Raw genomic sequence first — 18,556 nt, forward strand, 5'->3', positions numbered from 1 at the left:
ATCCATCCATCCATCCATCCATCCATCCACCCACACACCCAACCATTCATCCATCCATCCATTCTCCTTCCACCCATCCACCCACCCATCTACCCACCCATCTATCCACCCACCTATCTACCCACCCATCCATCCATCCATCCATCTATCCTTGCATCTATCCACCCACCAGTCCATCCATCCATTCATCCATCCATCATTACTTCACTCAACAAAAATATCCACTGCCGGTTTTTCCTCAGGTCTCTGGCCTCTAAAAGTCAGTAAGCCCCAGCATTCCAGTCTGTGGACTCCCTGTCTTGGTTTCTCATAGCTCATGGTTTTATTTATTTATGTATTAGAGACAGGGTCTCAGGCTTTCGCCCAGGCTGGAGTGCAGTGGTGCTATCACAGCTCACTGCACCCTTAATCTCCCGGACTGGAGCAATCCTCCCAACTACAGGCGCATGCTACCATGCCCGACTAATTTTTAAATTTTTTATAGAGACAGAATCTTGCTATGTTGTGGCTGGGCAGCGGTGGCACATGCCTGTAATCCCAGCACTTTGGGAGGCAGAGGCGGGCAGATCATGAGGTCAGGAGTTCAAGACCAGTCTGGCCAACATGGTGAAACCCCATATCTACTAAAAATACAAAAATTAGCCAGGCGTGGTGGCATGTGCCTGTAATCCCATCTACTTGGGAGCCTGAGGCAGGAGAATCACTTGAACTCGGGAGGTGGAGGCCGAGTGAGCCGAGACTGCACCACTGTACTCCAGCCTGGCAACAGAGCAAGACTTTGTCCCCCCCCCAAAAAAAGAATATTGCTATGTTGCCCATGCTGCTCTCAAACTCCTGGCCTTGGCCTCCCAAAGTGTTGGGGTTACAGGTGTGAGAGCCACCTCACCTGGTGTGCTCGTGGCTTTAAATATTTAATACCACCTATTCACGGGTGACTCGCAAATTGACATCTGCAGCATGGACTACTCCCCTGAGCCCAGGACTTGCACATCCAAGGCCAGTTCTAACATCTCTACCTGGAAATCTCATAGACGTGGCATACGGAGCATGGTTTTCCCTCCCTGCCTTTCCCATCTCAGTAAAGGGCAGCCCTAATCTTCCAGAGGTTCCGGCCTGCAACTCTAGAACTATCTCTGACTCTGCTCTTCCCTCACTCCCCACAGCGGATTCACCAGCAAATAATACGGCACCACCTTCAGAATACATCCAGAGTCAGCCAGGCGTGGTGGCTCACACCTGTAACCCCAGCACATCGGGAGGCCGAAGCGGGCAGATCACCTGAGGTCAGGAGTTCGAGACCAGCCTGACCAACATGGAGAAACCCCATCTCTACTAAAAATACAAAAAAATTAGCTGGGCGTGGTGGTGCATGTCTGTAATTCCAGCTGCTCAGGAGGCTGAGGCGGGAGAATCACTTGGACCTAGGAGGAGATGTGAGCCGTGGTCGCACCATTGTGCTACAGCCTGGGCAACAAGAGCAAAACTCTGTCTAAAAAAAAAGAGAGAGAAAGAAAAAAAAAGAATATATCCAGAGTATCACCACGTCTCAGGGCTAAACCACAGTCCCCAGTATCTCTTGCCTGAATTACTGAAATAGCTTCCCGAGCCCCATGGTTCTCCCCTGGCTCCCCTATGGCCTTCTCTCCACTCAGCAACCAGAGCAATCTTTTTTTTTTTTTTTTTTCTTCTGAGATGGAGTTTCACTCCGTTGCTCAGGCTGGAGTGCAGTGGTGTGATCTCAGCTCACTCAACCTCTGCCTCCCGGGTTCAAGTGATTCTCCTGCCTCAGCCTCCTGAGTATCTGGGACTACAGGCGTGTGCCACCATGCCTGGCTAATTTTTGTGTTTTTAGTAGAGACAGGGTTTCACCATGTTGGCCAGGCTGGTTTCGAACTCCTGACCTTAGGTGATCTGCCTGCCTCGGCCTCCCAAAGTGCTGAGATTACAGTCAAGAGTCACCATTCCCTGCCGCAATCCTTTCTTTTTTAATTAAAATTTTTTATTTTTGGCCAGGCACAGTGGCTGGTGCCTGTAATCCCAGCACTTTGTGAGGCTGAGGCGGCAGATCACTAGGTCAAGAGATAGAGACCATCCTTGTCAACATGGTGAAACCCCCATCACTACTAACAATACAAAAATTAGCTGGGCATGGTGGTGCACACCTGTAGTCCCAGCTACTCAGGAGGCTGAGGCAGGAGAATCGCTTGAACCCAGGAGGTTGCAGTGAGTTGAGGTCAGGCCACTGCACTCTAGCCTGGCGACAGCATGAGACTTCATCTAAAAAAAAAAAAAAAAGGGTTTATTTTTTAGAGACAGAGTCTTGCTCTGTCACCTGGGCTGCAGTGCAGTGGTACAATCATAGCTCACTGCAGCCTCAAACTCCTGGGCTCAAGTGATCCTCCCACTTCAGACTCCTGAGACTGAGTATCTGAGACTACAGGCACCCACTACCAAGCAGGGGCCATTTTTTTTTTCTTTAAATTTTAGTAGAGATGGGGTCTCACTGTGTTGCCCAGGCTGGTCTCAAACTCCTGGCCTCAAGCAATCCGCCTGTCTCTGCCTCCCAAAGTGCTGGGATTACAGGTATGAGCCACCACATCTGGCCCAAAGCAATTCTTTCAAAGCGTAAGTCAACTCGGGTCATGCATCTACTCAAAATCCTGCAGTGGTTCCTGTCTCACTCAGAGACAAAGCCAGAGGCCTTTCTATGGCCAGGAAGCCCCTTCTTGCATGGCACCAGCTCTTCTGACCCCACATTCTGCTATTCGAGCCATGCGGTCGCCCTGGCCATCTTACTTTTCCTTGAGTGCAGCAGGTCACCCCACTGCCAGCCTTGGCATCTGCTATCTCTTCTGCCCAAAATGCCCTTCCCTCAGCTATCTGTGTTTCTGGCTCCCTCACCTGCTACAGGTCTTGACTCAAGTGTCACCTTCTCAGAAGGTCCTACACTGACCCCTTTCTAAAATTGCAAATTGGGCTGGATGTGATAGCTCATGCCTGTAATCCCAGCACTTTGGGAGGCTGAGGTGGTATGATCACTTGAGGCCAGGAGTTCAAGACAAGCCTGGGCAACATAGCTAGACCCCATCTCTATTTAGAAAATAAATAAAATTGCGAGCTGCACCCTCCTCCCCTGCTCAGCACTCCCTCACCTGGCTCTACCTCTGTGTTTTGTTTTGTTTTTTGAGACGGAGTCTCACTCTGTCACCCAGGCTGGAGCACAATGGTGCAATCTCACCTCACTGCTACCTCTACCTCCTGAGTTCAAGCGATTCTCCCACCTCAGCCTCCTGAGTAGCTGGGATTATAGGCACTCGCCATCATGCCTGGCAAATATTTTTTGTATTTTTATAGAGACAAGGTTTGACCATGTTGACCGGGCTGGTCTTGAATTCCTGACCTCAGGTGATCCGCCCGCCTCAGCCTCCCGAAGTGCTGGGATTACAGGCATGAGCCACCGCGCCTGGCCTGTGTCTGCCTTCTTTGACTCCAGATCACCTGTCACCATGTACAAAATATATTTTACTTCTTTTTCTGCCTCTCTACACCAGACTGTAAACTCTAAGAGGGGCACTGCTTTAAGAATAACATAGGCTAGACATGGTGGCTCATACTTGTAATCCCAGCACTTTGGGAGGCCAAGGCAGGCAGATCACTTGAGGTCAGGAGTTCAAGACTAGCCTGGCTAACATGGCAAAACCCCATCTCTACTAAATATACAAAAAAAAAAAAATTAGCTGGGTGTGGTGGTGCATACTTGTAATCCCAGCTACTCCAGGGACTGAGGCAGGTGAATCGCTTGAACCCAGGAGGCAGAGGTTGCAGTGAGCCGAGATTGCGCCCCTGCACTCCAGCCTGGGCAACAGAGCAAGACTCTGTCTCAAAAAAAATATTTTTTTTTAAAGACCCTATCTCCAAATACAGTCATACTCTGCGGTATTGGAGTAAGTGCTTCAACATATAAATTTTGAGGAGACACACTTCAGCCCCTAAGAGTTACCTCATGGAAAAAGGATCTTTGTAGTTGTGATTAAGTTAAGAGTCTTGAGATATAAGTTAAGGGTCTTGAGATATAGGGAGATTATCCTGCTGGGCCCTAAATGTTACATAGGTGTTTTTATGAGAAGCTGGGGCTGGGAGCAGTGGCTCACGCCTATAATCCCAACACTTTGGAAGGCCAAAGCAGGAGGATCACTTAAGCCCAGGAAGTCAAGGCTGCAGGGAGCTATGATTGTGCCACTGCACTCCAATCTGGGTGACAGAGCAAGACCCCATCTCTAGAAAAAAAAAAAAAAATTGAAAAATCTAGATAAAATGGATAAATTCCTAGAAAGCCACAGCCTGCCAAGACTGAATCATGAAGAAGTAGAAAATCAGCATAGATCAATAATGAGTAAGGAGATTAAATCAGTAATAAAGTCTCCCAACAGAGAAAAGCCCAGGACCAGATGGCTTCACTGGAGAATTCTAACAAACATTTAAAAAATTAACACCAATCCTCCTGAAACTCTTCCAGAAAATTGAAGAAGAGGGAGCACTTCCAATCTCATTCTAAGAGGCCAGCATTATTCTAATACCAAAGACACAAGAAAAGCAAACTACAGGCCAACATCCTTTATGAACATTGATGCAAAAATCCTCAACAAAATACAAGCAAACCAAATTCAATAGCAGATTAAAAGGATTATACACCACAACCAAGTGGAATTTTTCCTGAAATGTAAGGATATTTCAACATGTGAATATCACTCAGTGAAATATATCATGTAAACAGAACGAAAGAAAATCACATGATCATCTCAGTTGCTGCAGAAAAGGCAGCAAGATCTAATACCATTTCATGATAAAAACATTCAACAAACTTGGAATAGAAGCAAACCACTTAAACCTAATAAAGGCTATAGGTGAAAGCCCACAGCTAACATCATACTTAACGGTGAAAGACTGGGCTTGGAGTGGTGGCTCACACCTGTAATCCCAGCACTTTGGGAGACTGAGGTGGGCAGATCCCTTGAGCCCAGAAGTTCGAGACCAGCCTGGGCAACATGGCAAAGCCCTGTCTTTACAAAAAATACAAAAATTAGCCGGGCATGGTAGCACATGCCTGTAGTCCCAGCTGTTCAGGAGGCTGAGGCAAGAGGATTGCTTGAGCCTGGGAGGTTAAGGCTGCAGTGAGCCGTGATCATGCCACTGTACTCCAGCCTGGATAACAGAGTGACACCCTGTCTCAAAAAAAAAATAAATAAATAAAAAATAAAAAGGACTTAAAGCTTTTCCTCTAAGATTAGGAATAAGACAAGGATGCCAACGCCTATCACTTCTATTCAGCATAGTATTGGAAGTCCTAGTCAGAACAGCCAGGAAAAAAAGACAAAGAAATTAAAGACATCCAAATTGAAAAGAAAGAAGTAAAATTATCTCTGTTCACAAACTACATGCTCTTATATGTACAAACCCCTAAAGATTGAACATGCACACAAAATTAGTTGTGTTTCCATATCCTAACAATGAACAATCTAAAAAGGAAGTTAAGAAAACAATTCCATTTATAATAGCATCAAAAAGAATAAAATACTAGAAATAAACCTAACCAAGGAAGTGAAAGATTTGTACATTGAAAACTGCAAAACATTGCTGAAAGAAATTAAAGAAGACACAGGGAAATATAAAGACATCCATGTTCATGGATAATAAGATTTAATTGTTCAAATGTCTGTAGTACTCAAAGCAATCTATGGTTTCAACACAATTGCTATCAAAGTCCCAAAGGCATTTTTTGCAGAAATAGAAAATTTCATCTTAAAATTCATGTGAAGTCTCAAGGGACCCCAAATAGCCAAAACAATTTTGAGAAAGAAGAACAAAGCTGGAGGACTCACACTTTGTGATTCCAAAACATATTACAGAGTTACAGTAACCCAAACAGTGTGATACTGGCATTACAGACAAACAGGCCAACAGAACAGAATATTCATAATGGCCCAGAAATATTAATAAACACTGGTGCATATGATTAAATGATATTTGACAAGATGCTAAGACCATTCAATGGGGAAAGAATAGTCTCTTCAACAAGCGACGCTGGTGGCCAGAAATGGTGGCTCGTGCCTGTAATCCTCGCACTTCTGGGAGGCCAAGGCAGGAGGATTGCTTGAGCCCAGGAGTTTGAGACTATCCTGAGCAACATAGTGAGATCCCATCTCTCTTTAAAAAAATAAAAAGCAAAATAAAAAAGCCTAATTGTGTTGGGAAAACTGAATACAAAAGAATAAAGTGGCTGGGCAGGTGGCTCGTGCCTGTAATCCCAGCACTTTGGGAGGCCAAGGCAGGCGAATCACAAGATCAGAAATTCGAAACCAGCCTGGCCAATATAGTGAACCCCATCTCTACTAAAAATACAAAAATTAGCTGGGCTTGGTGGTGGGCGCCTGTAGTCCCAGCTACTCGGGAGGCTGAGGCAGGAGAATCGCTTGAACCAGGGAGGTGGAGGTTGCAGTGAGCCAAGATCGTGCCACTGCACTCTAGCCTGGGTGACAGAGTGAGACCCCTGTCTCAGAATAAAATTCGGGGGCCAGGTGCGGTGGATCACACCTATAATCCCAGCACTTTAGGAGGCTGAGGCGGGTGGATCACCTGAGGTCATGAGTTTAAGACCAGCCTGGCCAACATGGTGAAATCCCGTCTGTACTAAAAATACAAAAATCAGCTGGGCCTGGTGGCATGCGCCTATAAGCCTAGCTACTTGGGAGGCTGAGGCAGGAGAATTGCTTGAACCTGGGAGGCAGAGGTTATGGTGAGCCGAGATCACACCACTGCACTCCAGCCTGGGCAACAGAGCAAGACCCTGTCTCAAAAAAAAAAAAAGTTCGATCCTTATCTTACACCATATACAAAAATTAACTCAGGTTAAAGAACTAAATGTAAGACCCAAAATACAAAATGCATAAAAGAAGACAGAGCAGATTGATTTCAGGATTGATTTTCAACAATCTGATTTCAGACTTCTGGCTTCCAGAACAGTGAGAAAACAAATGTCTATTGTTTTTAGTCACCAAGTTTTTGGTAATTTGTCATAGCAGCCAGGGAAAACTGATATAGTATAGTGAATAAGTAATAACTCTAATACCAGGTAAATCGGTGCTATGAAGATAAAAAGTCAGGGAGGAGATAGTGACAAGCAATGTTACCATCCTGACTTAGGATGGTTAGGGGACCTGGCCTCAAGTCAAAGCCCTGTAACAACCACATACTTGGGAAGTTAGAACAGCAGAGAGGTGCACCAGGATTTTTCTTTTATTAAAATTAGAGAAAGGGGCCGGACGCAGGGACTCACGCCTGTAATCCCAGAACTTTGGGAGGCCGAGGTAGGTAGGTCACCTGAGATCAGGAGTTCAAGACCAGCCTGGCCAATATGGTGAAATCCCATCTCTGCAAAAATACCAAAAAAAAATTAGCCAGGGATGATGGCAAGTGCCTGTAATCCCAGCTACTCAGGAGGCTGAGGCAGGAGAATTGCTTGAACCCAGGAGGCAGAAGTTGCAGTGAGCCAAGATGGCACCATTGCACTCCAGCCTGGGCGACAGAGTGAGACTCAGTCTCAAAAAAAAATTTTTTTTAATAAAAAAATAATTAGAGAAAGGGTCTCCCTTTGTTGCCCAAGCTGGAGTAGAATAGTGTAATCCTAGCTCACTGCCCTGGAAATCCTGGGCTCAAGCAATCCTCCCGTCTCAGCCTCCCGAGTAGCTAGGACTATGGTCACATGCCACCATACCTGGCTAATTTTTTTTTTTTTTAGAGATGAGGTCTCACTGTGTTGCCCAGGCTGGTTTTGAATTTCTGGCCTTAAGCAATCCTCCTGCCTTGACCTCTCAAATGGCTGTGATCACAGGTGTGAGCTACCATGACTGACCATCATGATTTTAACAAAAATGACCAAGGAGAATAAAAACAAGGGCAAAGTAGTAGCCAAAGGCTAGGTCCCATAAGCACAGAAGCAAGAACCTTAAGGTTAGAAAGCAAAGGAGTGTCACACATGTTCAGAGGCTCTGCAGGATGACAGGGCATAGGGACATGACTTGGGAGGCTGTTGCTCTAAATACCCAACTAGGCCGAGAAGGAGGGAGAAGTGCTGGAATTCTGGATGTATTTTACATATAGAGCCAAAAAGATTTGCCAATGGATCAGAGGCAGGGAATCAGGAAATGGGAGCAGTCACACCATATTGTACACCTGTAGTTCCAGCAGCTAGGGAGGCTGAGATGGGAGGATCGCTTGAGCCTGGGAGGTCAAGGCTGCGGTGAGCTTTGATCATGCCACTGCCCACCAGCCTGAGTGATAGAGGGAGATCTTGTAACAAAAAAAAAAAAAAGCCCATGAGTTTAGCCTAAATTACTGGATGACAGTGCTGTCATTTACTGAGATAAGAAACACCTGGGGAGGAACCATCCGGGCACAAATGATGAGCTCTGACCTGGACATGCTAAGTATGAGGTCCTGTTTGCCATCCAAATGGAGATCCCAAATACACATTCGGGTTCTTGTGTCTGCAGTTCGAGGAGAGGTCGGAGGAGTCACCAAGCCATGCATCTGAGTGAGGTCACCCAGAGTGGGCGAGAAGTGAGCAGGCAGAGTCTGATAGCAGGGACCCCGTGACGCCAGCCCGCTTTGCATGCTAGGACAGCTTTGGCTCTGGCCCTGCCTTCAGCAACAGCCTTGGGCTCACGTTATGGCAGCGTCCCCAAGGAGCCCTCTGCTTGTCACTGGCTTGTGTCCAGTCAGGCACAAATGTGAAACTGGACAATTCCAACTTCTGGAGTGAGTGAGCCATTCCCCATGGGGCGCTCAACTCCTCATATACAAAACTTTAATTGGCCGGGCACGGTGGCTCATGCCTGTAATCCCAGTACTTTAAGAGGCCGAGGTGGGACGATCACTTGAGGTCAAGAGTTCAAGACCAGCCTGGCCAACATGATGAAACCCTGTCTCTACTAAAAATACAAAAATTAGCCAGGCGTGGTGGTGGGCGCCTGTAATCCCACCTACTTGGGAGGCTGAGACAGGAGAATCACTTGAACCCGGGAGGCGAAGGTTGCAGTGGGCCAAGATAGTGCCATTGCACTCCAGCGTGTGCAACAGAGCGAGACTCCATCTCAAAAAAACAAAAACAAAACAAAAAACTTTTATCAGGCTGGGCTCTGTGGCTCACGCCTATAATCCCAGCATTTTGGGAACACAAAATGGAAAGGATCAATTGGGCATAGGAGTTCGAGACTAGCCTGGGCAACATGGTAAGACCCCCATCTCTACAAAAGGTAAAAATTAGCCAGACGTGGTACCGTGTGCCTGTGGTCACGCCTACCCAGAAGGCTGAGGTGGGAGGATCACTTGAGCTCAGGAGTTCGAGGCTGCAGTGAGCTACGATACTGCCACTGCATGCCACCCTGCATGACAGGGTGAGACCCTCTCTCTCTTAAAACGAAAAAAAAGTACAAAAATCCTTTCTGCAGCCAGGCAAGGTGGCTTACATCTATAATCCCAGCACTTTGGGAGGCCAAGGCGGGTGGATCACCTGAGGTCAGGAGTTCGAGACCAGTCTGGCCAACCTGGTGAAACCCCATCTCTATTAAAAATACAAAAAATTAGCCAGGCATGGTGGTGCATGCCTGTAATCCCAGCTACTTGGGAGGCTGAGGCAGGAAAATTGCTTGAACTCAGGAGGCGGAGGTTATAGTGAGCTGGGATTGTGCCACTGCACTCCAGCCTGGGCAAGAAGAGCAAAACTCCATCTCAAAATAAATAAATAAATAAAAATAAAAAGCAAAATCCTTTTTGCTTTCAGCAAAAAAAATCTTGCATGAGCAATATGACTGAATATGTCAGATCTGATGTTTCACCTGGAACTGTGGCTGACAAGGAGCTCCTACAGCGTGTGGAAGTGACAGCTCCATCTTTTCACTCATCTGGATGCGTTAGCATCTTCTTTTTTTGTTGTTGTTTGTTTGTTTGTTTGAGACAGGCTGTACAGTGGCACGATCAGAGCTCACTAGAGCCTCCAAATCCTGGACTCAAGTGATCCCCCCGCTTCAGCCTCCTGAGTAGCTGTGACTACAGGTGCACACCACCACACCCAGAAAAAAAATTTTTTCCATAGAGATATGGGGGGAGGTCTCACTATGTTGCCCAGGCTGGTCTTGAACTCCTGACCTCAAGCGATCCTCCCAGTTCAGCCTCCCAAAGTGCTGTGCTGGGATTACAGGTGTGAGCCACTGCACCCAGTTTGCATCATCTGCAATCTGTGCTTTCTTTTTTTTTTTTATTTTTTTTGAGATGGAGTCTTACTCTGTCACCAGGCTGGAGTGCGGTGGTGCAATCTTGGCTCACTGCAACCTCCGACTCCCTGGTTCCAGCGATTTTCCTGTCTCAGCTTCCTGGTAGCTGGGATTACAGGTGCACACCACCATGCCCAGCTAATTTTTGTATTTTTAGTAGAGATGGGGTTTCACCGTGTTGGCCAGGATGGTCTCGATCTCCTGACCTTGTGATCTGCCAGCCTCGGCCTCTCAAAGTGCTGGATTACAGGCATGAGCCGCCGTGCCAGGCACAATCTGTGCTTTATTTGCAGGAATTGTTTTCAGCTATGAGTCCATTCTGTGAGGGTTAATTTAGTCAAAACCGGATAACATCACTCAACCAAGCTGGCTCAGGCTCACAGCCCCTCCAGGCCACTGTGCACTTCTCCACCCTGCACTGTGGGCACAGCAGCAACACAGCCCTGCCTGCTGCATCCAGACAGGATTGGTTAACGGGAGACAGTGAAAGAATAAGAAGGACACGGCAGTCAGATCAGAATAGCCCTTCTGGGTCCTCCTCCCCATGAGTCCCCCAAAACTGGGGACCCCTCTTACACAGCTCCTCTCAGGCAGGCCTCTCCTCCAGGGACCCCCTCCATGCCCCCTCACCCTGGGCTGGTAACTGCTGTCACCCCTCCAAATGTGCCAGTCCTTACTGAGCTCCTTTAACCCCCCTCCCCCGTGCATGGTAAACATCCCCTTTATCAAACTCTCTCCAGTTAGCCCCAGTAAGTGGCACTTTCTGTTTCCAGCCAGGGTCCTGCCTGGTATACGCCCTACAGCCAAGTTACAAGCCTCTCATTCGCCTCTCTTTCCTTCCCTTCCTTTTCCCTCCCCATCTTTTTTGACAGGGTCTCACTCTGTCACCCAGGCTAGAGTGCAGCGGTGCAATCATAGCTCACTGCAGCCTCAACCTCCTGAGGTGAAGCATCCTCCCACCTCAGCCTCCCAAGTGGCTGGAACTACAGGCATGAGCCACCATGCCTGGCTAATCAAAAAAAAAAAAAGTTAGAAGAGACAGGGTTTCACTTTGTTGCCTAAGTTGATCTCCAATTCCTGGCCTCAAGTGATCCTCCCACCTTGGCCTCCCAAAGTGCTGGGATTGTAGGTGTGAGCCACTGTGCCCAGTCTTCTTTCTAAAGAGAAATTTAAAATTCCGGCCAGGTGTGGTGGCTCACACCTGTAATCCCAGCACTTTGGGAAGCTGAGGAGGGTGGATCACCTGAGGTCAGGAGTTTGGGACCAGCCTGGCCAACATGGTGAAACCCCATCTCTACCAAAAACACAAAAATTAGCCGGGCATGGTGGGGCACGCCTGTAATCTCAGCTTCTCGGGAGGCTGAGGTGGGAGAATTCCTTGAACCTGGGAGGTGGAGGCTGCGGTGAGCCGAGATCGCGCCACTGCACTCCAGCCTAGGCAACAGAGCGAGACCGCGTCAAAAAAAAAAAAAAAAAAAAAAAAAAAAAAAAAAATCTATTATTTTCTTCCCTTCCCACGTAATTGTTTTGCACCCAGGGGTGAGTGCCCCCCACTTTGCAGACCTGCCTAGACTTGTCCCCACAAACATGATGGCTAGAGTTGGAGTTGGGCTAGCGCTGCCTCTTGTTCACTGGGTTCACGTGGGCACGCGGCTCCACTCAGGTCACTGCTTCCTGGGCAGTGGGATGACGTGGGAGGTGGACCTAGGGGGGACAGGGTTGCTCCTGCCCATGTCCAGCATTCTAGAATTGTCCACTTCTAGGCAGGGTGTTCCACCATCAGTGCTGGACTGGACCACCCAATTCCTTTGGCCGCTTGACTCAGCCCAAACCCGTGCCCCCTCCAGGACCCTGGGCAGGGCAGCCCCAGCTCCAGGTAACCAGCACTGAGAAGAGTACACCTGTCACCGCCTGGCAGGGGCTCGCTCCTTTCTCCGGGGCTGCTCATTCGCGAGGCCTGAGACGCGGACCATCACCTTCCCAGGGCCCAGCCTGGCCTCAATGCAGGCCTCAGAGAGAGGGATAAAACCCGGCCCGCCTCCCTCCCCTCCCCAAGGCGACCACCAGTGTCCTGGCGGGGCACAGGGCCTCCTCCAGCTCTGGTCCGGGTTCCTGGCTGCAGCTGGTTTGCGTCCGTGGGGGCCTCCCGCGGGGAAACGGAGGCCCCTTCTCTAGGCTCCCACATCCTCCTGGGCTGCCCCAGCAGAGCGCGCGGCCCTCCGAGGCAGCTGGGCCTCGCAGCTCCCAGTCGAGAGCTGTCGCTCGGAGAAAGATGAATGAATGAAAGCGGAAAGGGGCGAGGAGGGGCGGGGCGCGCAGGCTCGCTGCGCTCCCTGGCCGGGCCGCAGCGGGGCGAAGCCTCTAGAGGCGTGGCCTTGGGTGTGGGGGCGGGGTTTCTGGTAGGGGCGGGGCCGCGCAAGGCTATTCCCGCCGCCGGCCGCCCGCGCCCCGCCCCCGTGCCGCAGCTCGCAGGCCCCGCCTCGGTCCGCCCCTCTGCTCGCTCCCCAAGCCGCCGCGGCACCGAGCCGGTTCCCCCGCCGGTGTCCGAGAGGCGCCCCCGGCCCGGCCCGGCCCGCGCCCTCCGCCCCCGCCTCCCCGGGCCGGCGGCGGTGGGCGAGCTTGCGGGCCCGGCCGCCCCCAGCCCCAGCCCCGCCGGGCCCCGCCCCCCGTCGAGTGCATGAGGTTGACGCTACTTTGTTGCACCTGGAGGGAAGAACGTATGGGAGAGGAAGGTGCGCGGGCCGCGGGGTGTGGGGCGAGGGCCTGGGGGGGGTGCCCGGGGCAGCCCGGGGCATGGGAGGGAGCCGGGGCTGCCAGGAGGCCGCGCCCCTGCCTCCTCCGGGATGAGCTCGTCCTTCCGAAGCCCGCAGGCCCCTCCCTGTCCCCCTCCCGCCCGGGATCCCCCTCCCCGGGCCCCGGCGAGCTGCCCTCCCGTGGGTCTGGGGACCCCTGGACCCTTTTCCTCCCCCTGCTCCCCCTCGCGAAGGACTCCCAGGTACTGCCAGCCCCGCGCCGGCCTCCATCCGCGTGCTCTGTCCACCTCCCGGGCCTCGCCCTGGGGCCACCCTTTATCCAGTCTCGGAAGAAAGAGCGGCCAGGGAAGCCGCAGCCCTGGGTCCCAGTGGCCGCCCGGCGCCTGCCCGGCTCTGTGACCTTGAGCCAGGCGCCGACTCCCTGGGCCTCAGTTTCCCCTTCTGTACATTTGGAAATCGGGTAGTTGTCCCCCCAGTGTCGGTGATTGGGGGCCAGATGGGTAGAGCGGAGAAAGGCGTCCAGGGAGCCGAAGGCCGTGTACTGCGGGACCCTCATCCACTCTCCCTCCCCGTGCCCCAAACCCGGTGCCTGCCGTCAGTCTTTGCTGGGAGCATGACTCATCCTAACCTCTTTAGCCCCTTCTCCCTCACTGGGGCCAAAGGCGCAGTACTGTACTGCAGTTAGGGTTCAAGGACTCCCCCAAGACTTCCCCAGCCTAGGACAGGGTCTGGGAGACCCTCCTTGGTTCTCCTTTGCTGACCTGTCACATAGATCCACCTGGCCCCAAGGCAGGGCCTGACTCGGCACCTCCCCCTGCCACCAACCCTTCCCAGGCCTGATTGGGGTAGGGGCCTATGTTCCTGTAGCCCCTACCTACCTAAGGTCCCTGCATCTTCATGGAGGGGCAGGCCGTTGTGGCCTTGGGATCTAGCTATGTGACTGGGCAAGCCATGCCATCTCTGGGGCTCAGTCTCCCCTTATGTACAGTGGGGAGGAGCAGACCTGGGGCATTTTCCAGGGCCCACCAGCTCCAAGGGTGCCAGGCCCCAGGGATGACTAAGCATGCCTGTGGCTGGCTAGAGGAGGTGCCAGGCCTCCCTGGGACAGGTGTCTGGGAGTACCCAGCTCTGCAGCCCCTTTCCTTCGCCAAGCCAGGGAATTCATTGCCAAGGGTCTGTTAGGGCTGGCACCTCCAGGCTTCCTGCCCTTGACCTCCCAGGTGGCTTCAGCCCAGGATGCACTAATCCAGCCCTGTCCAGTGCCTGCCTTTGAAGGCCCCATCTTAGTACTTCTTCCTGGGCAGGCGAGGGAGGAAAGGAGGCTGTGATAGGAATGTCCCCCACTGCCTTATCCCTAAAGCCACTGCTTCCTTTCTCCCCATTTACCTTGCCAGACCCAGTGCTATAGCGGGGGGGTGGACCTGATCCTCCTCCTAGGCTGATACATAGGGAAACAGGGCCAGAGAGGTTTGGCAGCCTAGTCAGTATCTCAGCAAGACTTAGGCCAGCACCCTTTCTTCTCCTGTTTGGCACAGTGACTGCCCTGCCTGGGTGCTGCACGGGTGCAGTGTGTGAGGATTGGTGCAGGTGTAGGTACATGTGGGGTGGGCAGGGCAGCCTGGGCCTGCACCAGAGCACACCTCCTGAGAACGCTTCCCAACTCCCCTCCCACCCCTGCAGGAAGCGAGTTGCCCGTGTGTGCAAGCTGCGGCCAGAGGATCTACGATGGCCAGTACCTCCAGGCCCTGAACGCGGACTGGCACGCAGACTGCTTCAGGTAGGGTGGGGTGCCCAGGGCTGCGTTGCCCTAAGCAAGGCCTGCCAGAGAGGACAGGCTGGTCAAGGAATGGAGGAGGCTGGGGTATGCCTCCTGGTGCTCTCCCCCATTGTGACTTCGTGGCCTCAGTTTACCATTTATGACATGAGGTGTTTTGACCAGAAGATCCCTGTAGGCCTTCCTGTTGTCATTTTATTTATCTATTTTTTTTATTCTTTTTGAAACAGAGTCTCGCTCTGTCACCTAGGCTGGAGTGCAGTGGCACAATCTTGGCTCATTGCAACCTCTGCCTCCTGGGCTCAAGCAATTCTCCTGTGTCAGCTTCTGGAATAACTGGGATTACAGGTGTGTGCCACCATGCCCAGCTAATTTTTGTATTTTTAGCAGAGACAGGATTTTGCCATGTTGGCCAGGCTGGTCTCAAACTTCTGACCTCAAGTGATCTTCCCACCTCGGCCTCCCAAAATGCTGGGATTACAGGCATAAACCATCGCTCCTGGCCTCATAAACCACTGCTCCTGGCCTTATTTTATTTTATGTATTTTTCTTTTTTCGAAACGATCTTGCTCTGTTGCCCAGGCTGGAGTGCAGTGGTGCCATCTCGGCTCAATGCAACTTCCATCTCCTGGGCTCAAGTGATCCTCCCACTTCAGCCTCCCGAGTAGCTGGGATTATAGGTAGACACCACGATGCTCAGCAAATGTTTTAAATTTTTTGTAAAGACAGTGTCTCACTATTGAGACCGAGGCTGGTCTTGAACTCCTGCCCTCAAGCAGTCCTCCTGCCTCGGCCTCCCGAAGTGCTGGGATTACAGGCGTGAGCTACCGCCCTGGCATCTGATGTCATCTTAGATCTCTGAGATCTAAATCTTCGAGAGGATGGGAGAGGCCTCCAATTGAGCCAACGCCTGCAATTCAGCCCCCTGCTGGCACCCAGACAGGGGGAAGAGTTGGAAGGAACGTCCCCCTTGCCTTCTGGTTGCTCATGCTCTTGCAGGGAGGGAAGACAAACCAGGCCTTGAGGGAAACCGAGCCACCTTCAGTGTCTTCCAGGCTGCTTGCGAAGATGCATAACCCGGTCACACCAGCTCCAGCCTCCAGACACACACCCACATGTAGGAAGAAAGTAGGGTCAGGGTTGTGGCGGAGGACAAAGAGTACATGAGGACCTGAAGGTCACCAGTAGGACCATCCTGAGAAGCCAGGGGCAGGGGTCTACCTGCCTTGGAGTTGGCTGTAGGGCCACAGCAGGGATCTCAAAGGATGTGAGATTTCCTGGGTAGAAAAGTAGAGTGGAGGAGGGGCATGGTGGATCACACCTATAATCCCACACTTCGGGAGGCTGAGGCAGGCAGATCACTTGAGTTCAGGAGTTCGAGACCAGCCTGGGCAATATGGCAACACCCCGTCTCCACCAAAAATACAAAAAATTAGCCGGGCATGGTAGCGCACGCCTACTTGCAGCCTCTCAAGTAGTCCCAGCTACTTGAGAGGCTGCGATGGCAGGATTACTTGAGCCCGGGATGTGGAGGCTGCAGTGAGCTATGATCACGCCACTGCACTCTAGCCTAGGCAACAGAGTTAGACTCCGTCTCAATTTTAAAAAAAGAAAGAAAGAAAAACAAATGGAGTGGGAAAGAATTATAGGCACAGTCACCAAACAGCAAGGTTCAGGGGAGAAAACTCCATAAAAGGGTAGAAGGTGAAGCTGGGATGCCCAGTAGGGGTCAAGACATCCAGCACCAGGACTTTATTTTAGGCTTCTGCCTTGGTTTATTGTTTTAAGATAGTCTTGCTGTGTCGCCCAGGCTGGAGAGCAATGGCGCGATCTCGGCTCATTGCAACCTCCACTTCCCAGGTTCAAGCGATTCTCCTGCCTCAGCCTCCCAAGTAGCTGGGATTACAGGCATGCACCACTACACCTGGCTAATTTTTGTATTTTCAGTACAGATGGGGTTTCGCCATGTTGGCCAGGCTGGTCTCGAACTCCTGACCTCAAGTGATCTGCCCACCTCAGCCTCTCAAAATGCTGGGATTACAGGCATGAGCCACTGCACCCGGCCTCAGTTTGTTTCTTTGTTTTTTCTCTTCCTCTTTTTTTCTTTTTTTAGAGACAGGGTGTTGTGTGTTACCCAGGCTGGAGTGCAGTGGCGAGATCATAGCCCACTGCAGCCTCCAACTCCAACTCCTAGATTCAAGCGATCCTCCTGACTCGGCCTCCCAAAGTGCTGGGATTACAAGCATGAGCCCCCGTGCCCAGCCTGGTTTTCCTTTTTTAGGTGTAATGTCTAACGTTTTCTAACATTCAGTAAGGGACAATCCTTGTTCTAAGCACTTTGCATAGTTAGATATTAGTGCTGTCCTTATTTTGCCAGAGAGAAAATTGGGACACAGAGAGGTTAATTCTCTTGATGAAAGTCACACAGCCGGTGAGTGAAATGAACACACTTAGTGGTGTGGCTGAAAGGAGACAGACAGCATATCCTGGGGTTCTGCATCAGGTGCTCAGAAGGAGGCCTTCGGGGGGCAAGAGGGCTCTCAACAGGCAGAAAAAACCATCAGCACAGAGGTGGGATGGTTCGGACTGCTGAGGGAACAGGAACAGTTCACTTGGAAGGAACAGAATAAGTCAAGGGATTCAACAAGAAACAAACTTGAGACCGATTCGTGAAGGGCCTTGAATGCCAAGATAAGGAGCTTCAGAAGTCAGGACAGGCACGGTGGCTCACCCCCGTAATCCCAGCATTTTGGGAGGCCGAGGCGGGCGGATCACTTGAGGCCAGGAGTTCAAGACCAGCCTGGCCAACATGGTGAAACCCTACCTCTACTAAAAATTCAAAAATTAGCTGGGCATGGTGGCACATGACTGTAATCCCAGCTACTCTGGAGGCTAAGGAAGGAGAATCACTTGAACCTAGGAGGTGGAGGCTGCAGTGAGCTGAGATCATGTCACTACACTCCAGCCTGGGGGACAGAGCAAGACTCCATCTCAAAAAAAAAAAAAAAGTCAGAAGAGAGCCAGCAGAAAGCCAGGGAGGGACTGGGGTGACATGTTGTTGAAGAATGCCATCCTAGTGGGCTGGTGGTGGTATCTAGGCAGGGAAGGGACTGTCCCAGTTAACTCAAGGGTCCGAGCTCATAGGACCTGACCTGGGACAGTGACTGAGGATGGAGAGAATTTCAGGCAGAAGGGACAGTTTTTGGTGAGTATTTGTCATATTGGCTACCATGCATTGAGCATTCTTCATGGTAATTTGTTAAATCTTCATAACTTTACTGTATGTGCCCAGTTTACATGGGAGAAACAGATTCTGTGAAGTCAAGTGCCTCACTGAAGGTTGTAACATCTAGAGCTGGGACTCAAACCTCACTCCACATCGCCGCAGAGTAGGAAAGACAGGGACTGACGGTGGCGCATGCCTGTAATCCCAGCCCTTTGGGAGGCGGAGGTGGGTGGATCGCTTGAGCTCAGGAGCTCGAGACCAGCCTGGGCAACACAGCGAAACCTTGTCTCTACAAAAAAATTAGCTGAGCGTGGTGGTGGTGCCTGTAGTCCCAGCTACTCAGCAGGGCTGACATGGGAAGGTTGCTTGAGCCTGGGAGGTGGAGGTTGCAATGAACTATGATCACACCACTGCACTCCAGCCTAGATGACAGAGTGAGATCCTGTCTCAAAAAACCAAAGGAAGAAGGAAAGAA

At 51.1% G+C, this 18,556-nt stretch overlaps 2 protein-coding genes across 2 annotated transcripts in view; both read left to right on the plus strand.

Moving 5' to 3' along the window:
* The window catches only part of ELN (elastin), a 55,052-nt gene extending 46,462 nt beyond the window's left edge, over window positions 1-8,590 (plus strand). Inside the window, exon 31 of the mRNA XM_026456596.1 lies at window positions 8,550-8,590. Coding sequence (XP_026312381.1) covers window positions 8,550-8,590 — 41 coding nt within the window. The remainder of the gene's footprint in view (window positions 1-8,549) is intronic.
* A 4,238-nt stretch (window positions 8,591-12,828) lies between these two features.
* Window positions 12,829-18,556, plus strand: part of LIMK1 (LIM domain kinase 1) — a 36,608-nt gene continuing 30,880 nt past the window's right edge. Inside the window, exons 1-2 of the mRNA XM_023218673.2 lie at window positions 12,829-13,060; window positions 14,762-14,858. Coding sequence (XP_023074441.1) covers window positions 13,006-13,060; window positions 14,762-14,858 — 152 coding nt within the window. The 5' untranslated portion in view covers window positions 12,829-13,005. The remainder of the gene's footprint in view (window positions 13,061-14,761; window positions 14,859-18,556) is intronic.

The sequence above is a fragment of the Piliocolobus tephrosceles genome, chromosome 8, assembly GCF_002776525.5.
Source record: "Piliocolobus tephrosceles isolate RC106 chromosome 8, ASM277652v3, whole genome shotgun sequence".
NCBI classification, from domain to species: domain Eukaryota; kingdom Metazoa; phylum Chordata; class Mammalia; order Primates; family Cercopithecidae; genus Piliocolobus; species Piliocolobus tephrosceles.